At 56.0% G+C, this 15,957-nt stretch overlaps 1 protein-coding gene and 1 long non-coding RNA gene across 3 annotated transcripts in view; one reads left to right on the top strand and one right to left on the bottom strand.

The window, feature by feature from the left end:
• Nucleotides 1-3,958, top strand: LOC309610177. The gene is made up of 3 exons (XR_014233763.1): nucleotides 1-112; nucleotides 1,330-1,507; nucleotides 2,690-3,958. It is a non-coding gene; the product is annotated as an uncharacterized lncRNA (long non-coding RNA).
• CYB5R3 (cytochrome b5 reductase 3) overlaps nucleotides 3,575-15,957 on the bottom strand; it is a 24,893-nt gene continuing 12,510 nt past the window's right edge. For both annotated transcript variants that reach the window (XM_082352680.1, XM_082352681.1), the window contains exons 4-9: nucleotides 15,601-15,707; nucleotides 13,228-13,357; nucleotides 12,644-12,727; nucleotides 12,338-12,423; nucleotides 8,286-8,385; nucleotides 3,575-4,702 (exon numbers count right to left, since the gene is read on the bottom strand). In XM_082352680.1, coding sequence (XP_082208806.1) covers nucleotides 4,530-4,702; nucleotides 8,286-8,385; nucleotides 12,338-12,423; nucleotides 12,644-12,727; nucleotides 13,228-13,357; nucleotides 15,601-15,707 — 680 coding nt within the window. In that variant the 3' untranslated portion in view covers nucleotides 3,575-4,529. The remainder of the gene's footprint in view (nucleotides 4,703-8,285; nucleotides 8,386-12,337; nucleotides 12,424-12,643; nucleotides 12,728-13,227; nucleotides 13,358-15,600; nucleotides 15,708-15,957) is intronic.

Genomic DNA, 15,957 nt, shown 5'->3' on the forward strand with positions numbered 1-15,957 from the left:
CCTCCTTTCCTCAGCCGTGAAACAGGACTATTAACGCCTCCCTGCCGTGGGTGCCGGGAAAGAACGCGGAAACCAGGAACCAGCCGCGGGCCGGCTGTACAGCGGAGGGCAGGTGCGGAGAACTAGGAAGGGACCAGAGGAGCGCGGGAGTTAAGGCCCTTTCGCGCCTCCACACGAAGAAAGCGAAGCGTAAAAATAGCGCTTAAATAATTTCCTTAAACTACCACAATAGGGTCATTGATGTCATGTAATTCTGTGACTGCGCGATGGCCCGCCCCCAGAAGCGTTTCGGAACTTCGTGGGGTCGTGTTTGGTTGTCGGAACGGCAGGGATCCGGTCACGTGGAGGCGGGGACGGGATGGGATGTCCCGCTGGCTCTCCCAATGCCCGGGGCGGAGGGGCCGCTTAACGATTCTTTTGATCCTGGGTTTCGCTCCCTTTCTTGTATGAACACGCAGGACTTTTTGCCTGATGTAAACAAATATGGAATTGCCAGCAATGCACCTGCGCTGTAGCCAAAGGAACTGGGTCCCGCCTTATTTGGAGACCACCCAACAATTGTGCCCCGCCTCGGAAAACCGCACCCCTGTCGGCAGAGCGGGGAAGGCGGGCGGCATTAGGGGCTGCGCCAGTGCAGGGACCCTGCGTCCATGCAGACTCCTGATGCTTCCGTCTAGGGGCCTTGGGGCCAGCATTTACATGCTGAAATGTGCATCATTTTATAAAGTCCTTTCCTTTTTTGCTTTTATAATGTAAGTTGGAGTTTTGCGTTTTTGTTTTTAATATTCATTTATTTATTCGGCTGCGTTGGGTCTTAGTTGTGATGTGTAGGCTCTTCGTTGTGGCGCTCAGGGCTTCCTCTCCAGTTGTGGAGCGCGGGCTCCAGAGTGCGTGGGGTCAGTAGTTGCACGCAGGCTCTAGAGCACGCAGGCTTAGTTGCCCCACGGCATGTGGGATCTTAGTTCCCTGACCAGGGATCAAACCTGCGTCCGCTGCATTGGAAGGCAGATTCTTAACCCCTGGACCACCAGGGAAGTCCCCTTGGTGTTTTTTAAAAATTCTGTATAGGTAGGTGATATCAGTGGTGACTTCACTTCGGGAGAGTAAAGGGGCTGTTGTAAATGTTTTTAAATGGTGTCACGTCTGAGAGGGTGGAGAATCACGGGCCTCTTTACTCACCCATTTTACAGATGGAGAGACAGACTTATAAGAGCGTAGGGACCAGGTCCAATTTATGCCCTTCTTCCCAGCTTCAGCAGACAGCCTCTTGTGGGCTCAGGCAGTGTGCAGCAAGTCTCAACCCTCAGGCCTGTTTTCTTAACCCTCCAGACGGGGACAGGCACCAGGAGCCCGAATGTGTGTCAAGTGCTCAGCAGAGCCCTCAGCAGACAGTAGGTGTGGAGAAGAGCCATCAGGGCCTGAGAGGCCCAGGCTGAGTCCTGCCCCTGCCCACTGAGGAGTCCCAGCCCTGCTCCAGGATGTGTGAGGGCCAGAGACAGAATGGAAGGTGAGAGATGAGAGGGGAGAGTGGCTCCCCGGCCCCGAGGCCTCCTGTGAACTCCCCCGTCTTCTCCTCTTCCCCACTCCAGCCACACTGGCCCTCACTGTGTCCCAGGGCCTCTGCACTTGCTGGTCACTCCGTCTGGAGTACCCTAGTCCTGCCTCCCTCTCCAGTCTCATCCTCACTGTCCCCTCAGCCACCTGCCTTCCTTGATCTGTTTCTGGAAGTTTCTTCCACAAGCTTGTTCTGGCCACAAGGCCTTCACACTTGCTGTTCCGCCTTGAACACCTACCACAGCTGGGCCAGCTCCCTCCCTTCACATCCCAGCACAAAGGTCACCTCCTCAGAGGGAGTTCCTGCTGCCCAACTCTAAGAACAGCCCTCATTCCCACACTGTCCCGTCTTTTTTAAAAATTTTATTTATTTTTATTTTTGGTTGCGTTGGGTCTTTGTTGCTGCACAGGGACTTTCTCTAGTTGCGGTGAGCGGGGGCTACTCTTCGTTGCAGTGCGCGGGCTTCTCATTGCGGTGGCTTCTCTTGTGGAGCAAGGCTCTAGGCACATGGGCTCAGCAGTTGTGGCTTGCAGACTCTAGAGCGCAGGCTCAGTAGCTGTGGCGCACAGGCTTAGTTGCTCCGAGGCATGTGGGATCTTCCCAGACCAGGCCTCGAACCCGTGTCCCCTGCATTGGCAGGCGGATTCTTAACCAGTGTGCCACCAGGGAAGCCCCACACTGTCCCGTCTTTAACTTCCATCTTGGCATTTCCCATCACCTGTTACTTGTATAGTGTCTTTCTCGAGAGCACCCCAGGAGCAGGGAAGGGTGTGTCTGGAGCAGCCCTGGCCCTAGCCCTGGAACAGTGCCTGAATGAATGAAGGCACTCCCTTCCTCACCTGTAGCTTCCCGAGGACAGGGCGACACCTGCCTTGCCTCAGGCCCGACCTCCACCCTGAAAGCCATTCACTGCCCTGAGCCTCACTCTCCCTGTCGGAAAGAGGTGCTACTGACTTCTACTTCTCTCAGGGCTCTCCAGAGGACAGAGTAAAAAGGAAAACACTGGGGACACACGGGGCTGTCCAAAGTTGGGACTGGGGACACCTTTTAACATGGCTGAGATGTGAATAAGGCTGGGTGTGAGGGGAGGGTTAAAAGTTGGACCCCCACTGTCCACACTCCATCTATTCCCAGGTATCTACCATAAAAGAAGTCATCAGAAAGGAGGGTGAAGGACTGCCCTGCTGGCGCAGTGCTTAAGAATCCACCTGCCAGTGCAGGGGACACGGGTTCGAGCCCTGGTCCGGGAAGATCCCACATGCCGCGGAGCAACTAAGCCCGTGCACCACAACTACTGAGCCTGCGCTCTACAGCCCACGAGCCACAACTACTGAGCCCACGTGCCTAGGGCCCGTGCTCCATGACAAGAGAAGCCACTGCAATGAGAAGCCTATGCACCGCAACGAAGAGTAGCCCCCACTCGCCACAACTAGAGAAAACCCACAAGCAGCAACGAAGACCCAATGCAGCCAAAAGTAAAAATAAATTAAAAAAAAAAAAAAAAAAGAGGGTGAACATGGCCACTGTTATTTACAAAATCCGCAAACTGTGAACAGCCTAACTGTCCAACAACAGGGATTTGCTACATAAAAAAATCATGATCCATCTGGGCCTATGGTGAGTTTCTGACCACAGGGGGAAAGCACATCTGACATTAGGGGGAAAGCAGAGGCCACACAGTGGATGATGTGGTTTCATCCAAGTTCTAAGTGTTGGCCTCTAGATTCCGGCATTTTTTTTCCTGTATACACTCTTCTGTACTCTCCCAATTTTTTTTTTTTTTTTTGGCTGCACCACATTAGCTTGTGGGATCTTAGTTCCCCGACCAGGGTTCAAACCCAGGCCCCCTGCAGCGGAAGCACAGGGTCCTAACCACTGGACTGCCAGGGAAGTCCCCAAATTTTCTACTACAAACACAAACAAACAGAAATAAAAGCCAGGCCCTACACAGCCCCTTCCTCCCCCCCTCCCTCCCCCACAATGACGTAGGTCACAGAGCCTCCAGGAACTGCAAAAGTGTTCAGATTAGCAAAGTTTTACTTCAACGTTATGTTTGCTCATAAATGACTCTGAAAAGCCGATATGCAAGAGGCTGACACGCTGTGGTCTAAAGGCAACGTCGAGGCCACTGAGAATGTCCCTCAGACAAGAGGCTCTGCTCAAAATCTCCCCCACCCGGGGTGAGGGCAGCAGGAGGGGGGTCTGGGACAGAGGGATAAACACATCATCTTAGCTCTCCCATCAGGACTGGCGGCCCGGGACCCCAAGCTGGTCGATCAGAGGTCGACTGCTTGGAACTCCCAAAGCTGCCCGAATGTTTTGGTGTTTTGGGGAAATGCTAAGGCTTTGGGAGGGCCCATGTGCCAGATGGAAGGGCCCTTGGTCAGCCCCCTCCTCCTAGTCCAGCCCCAGGGAGAGCCCAACTCCCTGCTGGCCGGGCCTGCTGTGCCCTGGGGTTGGGGCAGCCTCTCACCCCAGCAGCCCCTGTCAAGAGGACTTTTTGGTGTTACCTATCACGTAGTGTCAGGTGCTGAGGCCTGGCTGTGGCCCTGAAGCAGGCAGTGGGTAGGGGCCTGGCACCTGCAGCTATGGGCTGCCCGTATATTTGTGTTTATTTCCAGAGTGTGGTACGCTCTGGGGAGGGTGGGCAGCATGGTGCTGGCAGCCTCGGCCCAGTAGTGTGTGTGTTTTGTGCGGGGGCGGGGGGGGGCATCTCCAGTGAGGCCCAGACAGGAATCTGCCCTAAAGGTGGCCGACAGCGGCCACCTGTAACAGAGCCCTGCTCCCAAAGGGGCCCCTCGGGGGCCAGCCCAGCGGGGTGACCTCCCAGGCACGGGCAGGCCAGGCTGAACCCGGCTGCAGCAGGAGACTTGTGGGAGAGTGGTGTTAACAAACAACAGCAGGAGGGGTGGGTACAGACAGGGCGACAGGGCGCGGTGAGTGCGGGGCGGAGCCAGGGGCCAGGGCCGGCCCATCAGAAGGCGAAGCAGCGCTCCTTGGGGTGGCCCACGCGGTCCAGGTTGGGCAGGCAGGCGTACTGGATCATGGGCTGGGGTCCGCACATCAGCACCAGCGGCTCCTCCTCTGGGGGCGGAAGGTGGTCCCGGATCATCTCCTCGTTCACAAAGCCCTGGCTGTAGTCCCAGGCTGCGGAGTGGGAGACCAGGTGAGCCCGAGTACGGCCGTGTGACCAACTGCCGACTGCCCACCCGCCCAGCACCCTCTCCTCCGTGACAAGGTTCCTGTGCCATGAATTCCTCCCTTCTTTCCACAAACACTGAAGAATGAAGAGGCTGAGCCAAGTAAACCCTCACCCTGATCCCCTGCCCCCAAGCCTGGCTCACCTGTAGCACAAAGGCAAGCCCATCAACGTTCCCCCACCACGCTTCACAGCGTGCAAAGCATTTCACTTCCACTGGCCTCTCATGTGGCCCTCAGAACCGCCCTGTGGGCGGACAGGGCAGGGGTTACTGATCCCGTTTTACAGATGTGGAAACTGAGGCCAAGAGGACCCAGAGTTGAGTTGTCCCAGGTCACACAAAAAGGCATGGACAGGGCTGGGACGTTAGCCCCAGGTCCCAGAGGTCCCCCAGCCAGCGCCAGGCTGGTCAGGGTGACATTTCCTACCCCACCACCCTCCATGCTACCTACCGGCCCTGTGCCCACTGTCTGACTCTTCCCTCTACTACGTGTCGGTCCACGAGGAGCTGTGTCTGGTCCACAGCTGTGGTCCCAGTGCCCAGACAGCCCCCAACACAGTAGTTACTCAATAAATAATGAGTAAAGGAATGCGTCCCAAACAAGCAATCGGTGAGCCTGAAAACAGCAAGGCCAGGACCCAGGCTGAAGCTGCAGATGCAGGACCCTCGGGGCAGCAACAGCTCCTCTAGGTCCTGCTGGCCTCCCTGTCTTGCACACGCACATGTATGTACACGCGCAGTGTGTCTCCAGGTTTCACCTGAGATCCAGAGCCACCTTTTATTCCTACAAGTCACTGCTGGTGCCCCGAGGCTGGCAGGGCTCTAGTCCCACCCGGGCCCTCAGGACTGACCTGCCAGCAGGGGCTGCTCAGGGAGGGGGGCCAGCCAGTTCCAGGCGCACAGTGGGCCCACGGGGACGGCAGGCTGGCAGGGCTCTGCCAGGAGAATGGGGCTCTGATGACTGGGGCCCGAAGAGAGGGGGAGGAGGCGGCACCCAGCCCGGCTCCGCTCTGGCTCCGATCTACGCCTTGGCTTCCACATCTGCGCTCAGGGCTGTCCTCCCCCATCACGGCGGACAATGCTCTCTGCATCACATCATGTACACTCCATGGGGGGGTCCCTTGCGAGGGGCCAAGCCAGTCCCAGCTGGTCTTGGGATGAGGAAGAGTCTGCTGTGCTGAGCAATGGGGAATTCTTTACCTCACGGACACTGAGCTGAGTAACTGACCACATCTCCCTTTTCACTGTGGCTGCTGGGAAGCTCAGAGTGACACACGTGGCCACCCACAGCAAGTGTGCATCAAAGTCCCTGCTTCTGTACAAACCTCTGTCCCAGCTCCATTCGATGGCCCTGCCCTTGTTTTTCTTTCACTCCCACTTTCCATTTATACCACTCCGACTCACTCTATGAGTCTTTGTAAGGTGCCTAAAATCCCTCTGGAACAAGGCGGGACATAGGTAGGTAGATAACATTTTATTAACAGATCTAAAATTACTTTGAAAAAAACTGCATGGGACTAAACCATATTTGCTAGTGTAATGAATGTACAGGTGTGTAAGACACATCTCAATTTCACAAGGACGTTTTTAGATAGTGTATTTTTCTTTACATGTATACTGAAGGTGACTTTGTAGGGGAAACACAGTCAGCTGGCCCCTCTCCCCTGTTCTTTTGCTTAGCTCCACAACTGCCCGCTGGCCTGGTACCATTTTCCTTCTCAGCATCTACCCTTTTCAGCTTATACCTAATGTTACGGCAGTACCCGAACTACTCTCGAACTGTGGTCAGGGTAATAATAAATTAAGTGTAAAATACCGGGAGACTTCCCAACTGTATCTCTCCTTGGCCAGTAACTGGTTACTCTTAAAACTGTCCCCAGGAGGCACTTCGGTATAGGCGTTGCCAGGTGTCACCACCAGAGGGCAGTGTCCACTCCTCCTGCGGCCAGGCCGTGTGCAGGCAACAGGGGTAGAGGCCCCTGCAAGGACACGCCCGTCGTGGCCAATGAGCCTACCTGACCACACTCTAGAACCTGCAACCAGAAGGGAGCTAAACCAGCTTTCATTTCCCCCTTTTGAACAAGACGTGGGTACAAGATGAATATTCCTTTCTTTATTGGAAGCTCGGACTCCCAGAACCAGTGCCTCCTGTCCGACCTCCACTCTCTATGACTCTACTTTGTCTTTCCTGGGTCTCACTAATCACCTGCTACTGTACTTTATAATTTACTAATAAACTGTTTCCTATTCATCCTCCCCAACTAGAACATCAGCTTGGGCCAGGCTGGTTTCGGGAACACACAGAGTGAGGGGTCCGACCAGGAGGAGACTCACTGAGACGCGGGTGGGCCCAGGACGGCTGGTCCAGCCAGAGGCCCCGGAACAAGACTGTCGGGTCCACGGATCCACCAGGGGGCCCAGGATCTGATTTGGTCAACCCAGGAGGGTGGCTCCTCTCTCAGGGATGGACCCTCTTGAGATGGGTACCCCCAGAGCCTGCCTGCTCATTTCTGGGGGAAGCAGAGGGTGGCCCGTTCCCCGCACTGTGGTGGTTGAGTCCCAGGGAACCGGTGGCTGTGTGAGGAGCAGGAGGCAAAGCACGGGCAGTGTGGCAGCAAGCTGGTGCCCATGTGGGTGCTTTGAAAATGTCCAGTTTCTAATATTTAAAAATTTCCCATGAAAGTTCAGGCCCCCAGCTTCCCTTGAAAAATGGAAAGGCTGGCCTCCAGGGCGGTACTCCTGCACAGCAGGGCTGCCCACAGCTGGGACGGGGCTGCCCCTCTGCACAGGCAGATGCTCTCCAATTCACCACAGTCCCCACCACTCCCTATAGTCTCCTAACCCTGAAGCCAAACATCACTGGTGTTATCTACCAAGAAGCCTCAGCTGCTGCTTTTCTTACAACAGAGAAGAAGTTAAGATATTTTTTTGTAGCCACATCTACCTAAGGCAGGAGAATGGAGTAGAGTTTAGCTCCCAGAGGGCAACCTCGTTTCAGGTTTCAGGGGCAGCCCACATTCACCACCTCCTATGTGACCTTGGCAAACAGTTTAAACACCTGGAACAGGTAGAATGAAGGTAACTGTACATCAGCCCAGCCCACACTCCAGGGCTGATGATTAGAGAGAAAATGGGTGTAAAGTGCCTTACAGGGTATACACTGCAATGTGGAAACACTCACCCTCACCCCGAGCACTGGCCCTGGAGACCTGCCCCCGAGTGAGCCCCAGCCCAAGGGGAGAACACCGGCCTTCTTTGTCCAGCTGAGAGCAGCACAGGCAGGGGAAGGTCTGGGGCTCTGGAGGCAGGTGTGAACTCAAGCCCTAGCTCTGGGCTTTTCTCACTGTGTGCTGTGGGGCACTTGCGTTCCCTCTGTAATCCCTCTCTCCTCATCACCTTCCTCTCACAGGGCCCCAGTGATGAGCACCAAAGGAGACCATGCGAGCAGAAGCCTTCGCGACGGCGGAGGGCTCCGCCAGGCGAGCGTGGGCCGGCGCCTCCACCCAGCCCACCCGCCTGGGCGCGCTCACCTTCGGGGGCTCTGTCCACCGTGTACCAGAGCTTGAAGCGCGCAGAATGTTCGTTCCTCAGTTCCTCCAGCTCGGGCCGCAGCAGGATGTCCTTCTCAGTCTGCGGGGGGACAGGACCCAGCGGTCAGGAGGGACAGCAACAGGGACTGCCTTTGGAGACCCTCGTCACCCCGCCCACCCACGGGCCGCACACTTGGCAAAGCTTCCAGGGAAAGTCCAAGTCTTCCTATGTTCTGGCGTCTCAGCTTGTACATCCACAGCCTAGGAAATACAGATACCACTTCCCCCGATCACACCTGTCCCTCCGCAGCCTTGCCCACGGCAATCCCTCTGCTTGGCCTGCAGCTCCCCACTTGCCATCCCCACTGATTTCATTTAGCCAGCCCCACGTGGCCCTGTAGAGTGCAGCTTGTCACCTCCTCCAGGAAGCCTTCTCAGACCCCCAGGGAGCATCAGCAATCTGCTCCCAAAACAGCCCCTTTCCATTCCTAACCACAGACTTTGCCCTGTATGTTTGCAGGTCACTCACAGACGGACAGGGCTCCTCAGGCCAGTGGGTGGCGTGACTGATCTCATAAGACTGTTGTGAAACTGGGGGCCAAAGAACTCTGTCGACCAGAAAAGGTCACTGGCTCACAGACCTCTACTGAGCCCCGGGCTGGGTGAGGCAGACGACGGGAGAGGCGTGGAGATTGTTCTGAGCATACTCTTTTCCTTTTTTTTTTAAACATCTTTATTGGAGTATGATTGCTTTACAATGGTGTGTTAGTTTCTGCTGTATAACAAAGTGAATCAGTTACACGCGTACATATATCCATCCCCGTATCTCTTCCCTCTTGCGTCTCTGAGCGTCCTCTTTATGAACAGTGCCTCTCTGACCACCCTCACTGCCCTGTTCCTGAGGATAAACTTGAGGGAGTGGAGTTCAGGGTAGAAAATTCCACATGGTTAGGGCGTTCAACACACGCAGCTGCTTTACAGTCCCCCGGTAGGTTACACCAATGCACACACCAGCAGCATGCCCATGAGTGCCCATCTCCCTGCACCTCTACCAGCACCGGGTAAAGATCCTTCAAGCTCTGCCAATCAGATTAATGGAAAGTAAACCTTATGTTTTGTTTTTTTGTTTTTTAAAAAGCCAAGCTTTTTTTTTTTTTTTTTAAATTAATTAATTAATTAATTATTTATGGCTGTGTTGGGTCTTCGTTGCTGTGCGAGGGCTTTCTCCAGTTGCGGCAAGTGGGGACCACTCTTCATCGCGGTGCGTGGGCCTCTCACTGTCGCGGCCTCTCTTGTTGCGGAGCACAGGCTCCAGACGCGCAGGCTCAGTAGTTGTGGCTCACGGGCCCAGGTGCTCCGCGGCACGTGGGATCTTCCCAGACCAGGGCTCGAACCCGTGTCCCCTGCATTGGCAGGCAGATTCTCAACCACTGCGCCACCAGGGAAGCCCTAAAGCTTGTTTTATTTTTTATTATTAATAAGTAAGTTTGTCACTGGTCTAGTAATATCTTTTATTAGTTTGTAAAAACTTTTTACATCAAGGATATTAATTTTCATTGGTGATGCATTATATGTCTCATCCCCAGTTACTTATCTTTCTACCTTATTTAAACTTTGTGTTTTTCCCCAGGGGAGCTTTTCATTTTTAAGCAGATGGTTCCATCAATCTTCTCCTTGACGGGCTCTCCCTGGTGTCTTGCTTAGACTAACCATCCTTGTTCACTCATTCATCAATATTTTCTGTAAAAATGCTCACCTTCTACTTTTAAAGCTTCAATTTTTTACATGTATATCTTTAACCTAAACTCCATTTTTGTATAAGGTAAGGTAGGGATCTACTTAGTTTTTTCCAAGTGCATAGCAACTAACTCAACACTCCTTTTCCTTTCTCTTTTCAGGTTTGGTATGTCACCTGCATCAGATACAAAGCCTCACCTACACTTGGGTCTGTTTCTAGGCCAGGGCTATTCAACGGAGTGTTCCACAACAGATCTGTGTTATCCAATAGGGTAACCACTGGCCACATGTGGCTACGGAACCAATGAAATGTGGCTAGTGAGACTGGGAAAGCGAGTTTTTAATTTTGTTTAATCTTAATTAATTTACGTGTAACTAGCCACATGTTCCAGCATGTCCTAGCACAGTCTAGGTTTCCTGTTGTGCTATCCAGAAATGCTTAGTAAGTCCAGTAAGCCCAGGTCTCACGTGTGGCTCCAGAACCATGCTATTTTTATCACTGACACTTTTTAGTATGTTTTAATATCCAGTGCGCTAAGTTCTTCCTTGTCACTCTTCTTTTTCAAAACTTTCTTGGCTGTGCATGTGTACTTTGTCTTCCAGGCCATATTGCATCATTTTGTCATATTAAAGGGGAGAAAATATCCCCACTGGGACTTCGAGTATTACTTTATGAAGAACCGACACCTTCAGAGTATCAGTCTCCCTGTCCAAGAACCAGGTCGCCCCGCTGTTTATTAACACTCCCTAATGCCCTTGTGAAAAATCGTGCTTCCCTTAGGCTGAGGCTGGGGTCAGAGCCCCAGCCTCCCCTGGACTCAGGCTGCCGTCCTCAACCTGCCTCCCCACCAGCCTCCACTCCCGGTCACTCGGTCACTCCAGGAAGCATGCACATGTCTGCAATGTTAAACGCTCCTATCCAAGGCCATCTCAACCCTCACAACCGTCCTGAGAGGTGGGTCCCCCGTTACCCTACATTACGGATGGGGAAAGGAGGGGCTGTGGTCCCCGTCCAAGCCGAGCACGGAGGTCACTGAGGAGGGGGGAGGGAGGGGCAACGACTCAACTGGAGCAAAGCAGTAGTTCCCACAGTGTGGCCTGCGGACCCCTGGGGTCCCCGAGACCCTTCAGAGGGACCTTGAGGTCAGAAAGATTTTCATATGATACTTTATTTGCATTCTTCACTCTCCTCCCTCACGGGTGAGGAGTGGAGCTTCCAGAGGCTACATGACTTGTGACATTGCACTGACTGAAATGCAGAAAGAGATACAGAATCCACCGCCCCTGCTAACGGGCACAAAGATGCCCGTCCAGGCGACAGAGGGCTGACGGCCTCCACAGAGACTGCCCCAGCACTACCAAGCTGAACGCTGCCCACCCTCTCAACCCCACCAGCCAGCTTGGAATTTCTGGCTGTTTCCACCCACCCCTAGTCAAGGCCACCTCAGTTGGCCTCAGAGCGGTTTTCTGCAGCTGTGTGGGACCTCAGCCCGGGGACCTCAGCCCGGCCCCTCCGCCTCCAGGCTCGGTGTCCTCACAGATGACACGGGGCGGAGCCTGGGCCAGATGGACCCAGGGGCAAACTGACCTGAACCATATCTGAGAGGCGCAGGGGGCCTGGGCATGACCCCCTCACAGGCGGGGGGGTGCCTCGTCTTAGCTTCCCCCAAAAGGGGCATCACTATAAGATCCACATATTCAGTCATGAAACACTGAACCTAGAAAGACCCTTGTGATGACCTTGCTTCATCAGCTCATTCCACAGTGAGGGAGCAAAGCCCAGAAAGGGAGAGTGACTTGTCCAAGGCCACACAGCAGGCCGGGGCGGGCAGGCAGCGGGTGTGGGGAGGAGGACATGCATTCAGGAGCTGGGCAGCCCAGGTCCAAACCCTGTCCCAACTCCCCCAGCTCAGGGACCTCGCGCAGATGGGACCTTGGCACATCATCTGTGAAAATGGCCCTTCGGGCTCCTCCCACTTCACTGGTGGGTTCCAAACTGTGGGTGCGGTGAAGGGAACCCTGAGGTTCCAAGGAAGCAGCCAGAGGAGCGAATCTCGGGGTGTGGGTGCGCCAGGTGCCTCACCCCTCCACCAAAGCAGCCCCACTCGGGTCAGACGCTCTGAGCTCCGCACTGAAAAGCCCGACCCCACCAGCCCCTGCGAGGGCTGCTGTGCACAGAACGTTCAGAGCACCCCTCATATTTCAGCCTCCCTGAGCATCTCCGCAAAGCCGGGCAGACCCCTGAGCAGTGCCTGCTGGGCCTCGCCCCCTCTCAGCAGGAGTCGGGTTTGCAGACCTCAGGACCACCCACTGACCTGGTTGGCAAAGAGCAGGTGGCACACGGTCTGATCATCCGGGTCCTTCATGATGGCACGGATCAACTGCAGCATCGGGGTGATGCCTGCAACACAGCCGCCCCCCACACACCGCGTGAGCGCCTGCTGCACACACGCAGGCCCGGTGCCAGGCAGATGCCCAGAGAGGTGCCAGGACAACGGGGTCCAGGTCCCTGACCTTGGGAAGCTCCCAGTCACTTGTTATCTGTGCCACGTCCCACACCTGACCCCGAACCACGACATCCGCCCGCTAGGGACTCAGTGAGGGGCTCTGGGTCCACATACCCGTTCCTCCTGCAATCATGCCCACAGACTTCACCGTTGTGATGACAGGGTTGGATTTCTTGTCTGGACGGATGGCAAACTTTCCTGGGGAGAGGAGAAGGGGTGAGGCCCAGCTCTCAGACATGCTGTGCTTGGGGATCGGAAGGGCTGGAGAAGCTGCCCCCGCCTCAGGGGTTCGGGGGTGGCGGCCACCATAGCCCGCAGCCAGTCAGGGTGAGGGGGATGGGAAGGTGGGATGGGGACCAGCTCAGATGCAAAGAGGAGCACGAGGATGAGTTCCTCACTGCGGATGGCGGATGGCGTGGGGAGCAGGGAGTCTGGAGAATCAGGGGCGTTCCAGCTCAACCCTCCCCTTTGTTTTCAGCCAAACAAAGCTGGTCTGTGGGCCGCATCTGGCCCCCAGAGGCAGCTGGTCTGCAACCCCCGTGCTGGCCACCTTAATTCCTAACAGCCAGGGAAACGGAGGCCCCAGAGAGGAGATGGCTTGCCCTACGAGAGTCACCCATCCAGACAGCAGCAGAGTCGGGACCCGCACCCAGCATCCACCGCCCCCACTGGGTCCTCGGGGTGTCCAACCCGATCACCTTTGCCCTGGTAGACCAGCAGCCCATTTGGGCCTCGGAAATCAATGGTGTCTCCAATCTTCATGCTTTCCAGGTACTGGGACATCTTCCCTCCAGCGGGAAACTTGGGGTGGGTGTCTTTGAAGTAAATCTGCAAGACACGCATAGTCCTCAGCTCCCCGTTCCCCGGGCTGCCGGGGTGAGCTCTGGGCCACAGTGGGAAGACCCTCTTCTGGGGTATTCTGCGGCCGTGTGTGGCCTTCTCACACAATGCCCCTTCCACCAATCAAAACTTACCCGTCTGTGTCCCGTCCCCCCCAGTGGTCTGCCCTCCCCATAACATCCCCTTGGAGGGCAAAGCATCAGCCTGGTGTCCAAGGCAGCGACCCGAGGGCTTGCTGCATAATGTTCTGCCACAAACCATCTCTGTGACCCCCTCCCGGCAGGAGATCCCCATGGCTGTCAGCTCAGTAAAGGCTCTGGGAAGCCGGCTCACCAGGCCCTCCTGGTGGATGTTCAATTCTTTCCACTTTGTGCTCCCATAAAAACATCACTCTTGGAACAATTTCCTTCCCTGTGCCCTTTGGGATTTCAGCTTTGGAAAAAGGGATGTGCTACAACCCTCGTACAAAGAGATGGGCAGACAGGGGAGGAGCTCCAGGGCTGGGGTGGCTGCACCAGGGGGCATTTCTGCTGGGCCTTGAAGGGCAAGCAGGAGCGATGAGCAGAGAAGGGGGAGAGGCAGTGGGGGAGGGGCAGCGTGGGCAAAGGCCAGAAGGCCTAATAGGGTTTGGGGCCTTCGGGGTGGGGTGGGGAGAAGAGCTTGTGGCTACAGCACAGGGGATGTATCTGTGTGTCTGGGGTGCAGGGCAGGGAGAGTGGAGCGAGAGTGGGCAAAGCCGACTGTGTGCCAGGCTGCGGCCCTGACCTTTAGCCAGGGCCAAGGGGAACAGTGAGGTCTCCAAGCCAGGAAGGGCCTGGTCCTGGTGAGTATTCCGTCTCTACTTGAATCCCCCCCAACACCTTCTCCACATCTGGCTCGAGTGACTTCAGCAAGAACAGATGCTTGAACTCCCACCACCTTCCCTTTCCCTCCGGACAAAGCCCCAGACTACCAGGGCCTCCAAGCATCTGCCTGGCCCTGCTGACCTCTCCCTTTTCGGTCCCTCAAGGCCTCAAGCCTCCTCCTGACCTCAGGGCCTTTGCACCTGGAAGGTCCTCTTCCTCCGTCTACAGCTGGCTGCCGCCTCGTCAGCCGCCAGATCTTGCCTCACTGCTGCCTGCTCAGGGGGGCAGCTCTCATGACCCCACCCCCGCCCCAGCTCTGGTGCCCATTCTAGGTGCTCAGTCTCTTGCGCTTGTCCCCTGAACAAACACTGACCTCTGTGTGACCACCTGTTCAGTGTCCACCCTCCAGCCAAAGACAAGACACCGAGGCCGGGTGGGGCCTGGGCACCCAGCACAGGGTCTAAATGACACCAAGTGAAGAGGAGATCCAGGCCAGAGCCGGGACTGACAGGCCCAGCTCCCTTCCTGCCCTCACAGACACAGCGCCCAGCCCAGGACCCTATAAGACCCAGGGCTGAAGCTGAGGCCCAGTGGGGGTTTCTGCTCCTGTCCCCCCACCCAAGGGTCCAGGGAGGGGGCCCTGGGGCCTGCACAGTGGAGTTGAGAGAGCAAGCCTGGTCCCCGGGGGTGCTGAGCCAGGGCGGCCGTGGAGGTTTGGGCCTTGACTAGGGAGGGTCTCTAACACCCAGCCCACCGGCCTAGGCTGGTTCTCACTTTTGGGTGTGTAATCAGAGAACATGGATCACTGCTGGAAAGTTTGTGTTTCTAATTTTCATAAAAATGTACCGGGCTATAGCTGTCATTTCTCCTTCTGTTCAGCATCTTGTTTTTTAAGATCCTTGCTGGTTGTTCTCTGTCTCTCTGGTCTGTTGCTTCTAATGGCTACATCTTCCCACAGCGTACACCCAGCCCCTGACCGGTGATGGATCCCCGAAAGCCCCTCACCCCAGCTCCCAGACAAGGTCCCGTGAGCCCCTCAGACTGCACCCCCCAGCGGGCCTGCGGGACGCTTCTCAGGGGATGAGCAGGTGCCCAGCTCACTGGGCTTCGCCAGTCCGAGAGCAGGAAGGTGAGCCCTCCGCAGGCTGGTGGGGCCACCCGGTCCCTCTTCTGCAGGTGCCCTGTCCTTGTCTGAAGATGCTCAGCCTGGCCCCAGCCCCTGCCCTCTGCCGAGACCCCGAAGCTTGGCTCGTGCGAAGAACTATGATCTGCTATTCACTCGGAAACCAGGCACAGCGAGCACAGGGCCTTCAGAGGTCAGACTGTGGGGCCTTGGCTGTGAGGTGGTCACCCCTGCCCCAAGCAGCTGTGGCCCCAAGACCTCACCTTGATGACCAGGTCCACAAAGCCCTTGTCGTCATCGCTGGAGATGGGCGTGTAGGGCCGAATGACCAGGTTCCCATCGATTCGAGCCGAGAGGTAGATGTGCTGGCCTGCAGGACAGCAGGGGTGAGTCTGGGCTGACTATCCCTGCAGGGCCCCCTGGGTCTTGTCAACCCGCTTCCCTGCACCCCGTCCAGCGTTCAAAGCCTAGCCTGACCTCGGCTCCCACTGCTCCCTTCACCACCCCCAACGATTCCCATCACGTCCCATCTCTTTGCCTTTGCTCGTGCTCGTGCCACTGCCGGGGACACTGAAGCATTTGGCCTCTTATTCTGACACTCACCCTTGAAGGCCCAGGGT

The sequence above is a fragment of the Balaenoptera borealis genome, assembly GCF_965194805.1.
Source record: "Balaenoptera borealis genome assembly, chromosome: 13".
Taxonomy (NCBI): domain Eukaryota; kingdom Metazoa; phylum Chordata; class Mammalia; order Artiodactyla; family Balaenopteridae; genus Balaenoptera; species Balaenoptera borealis.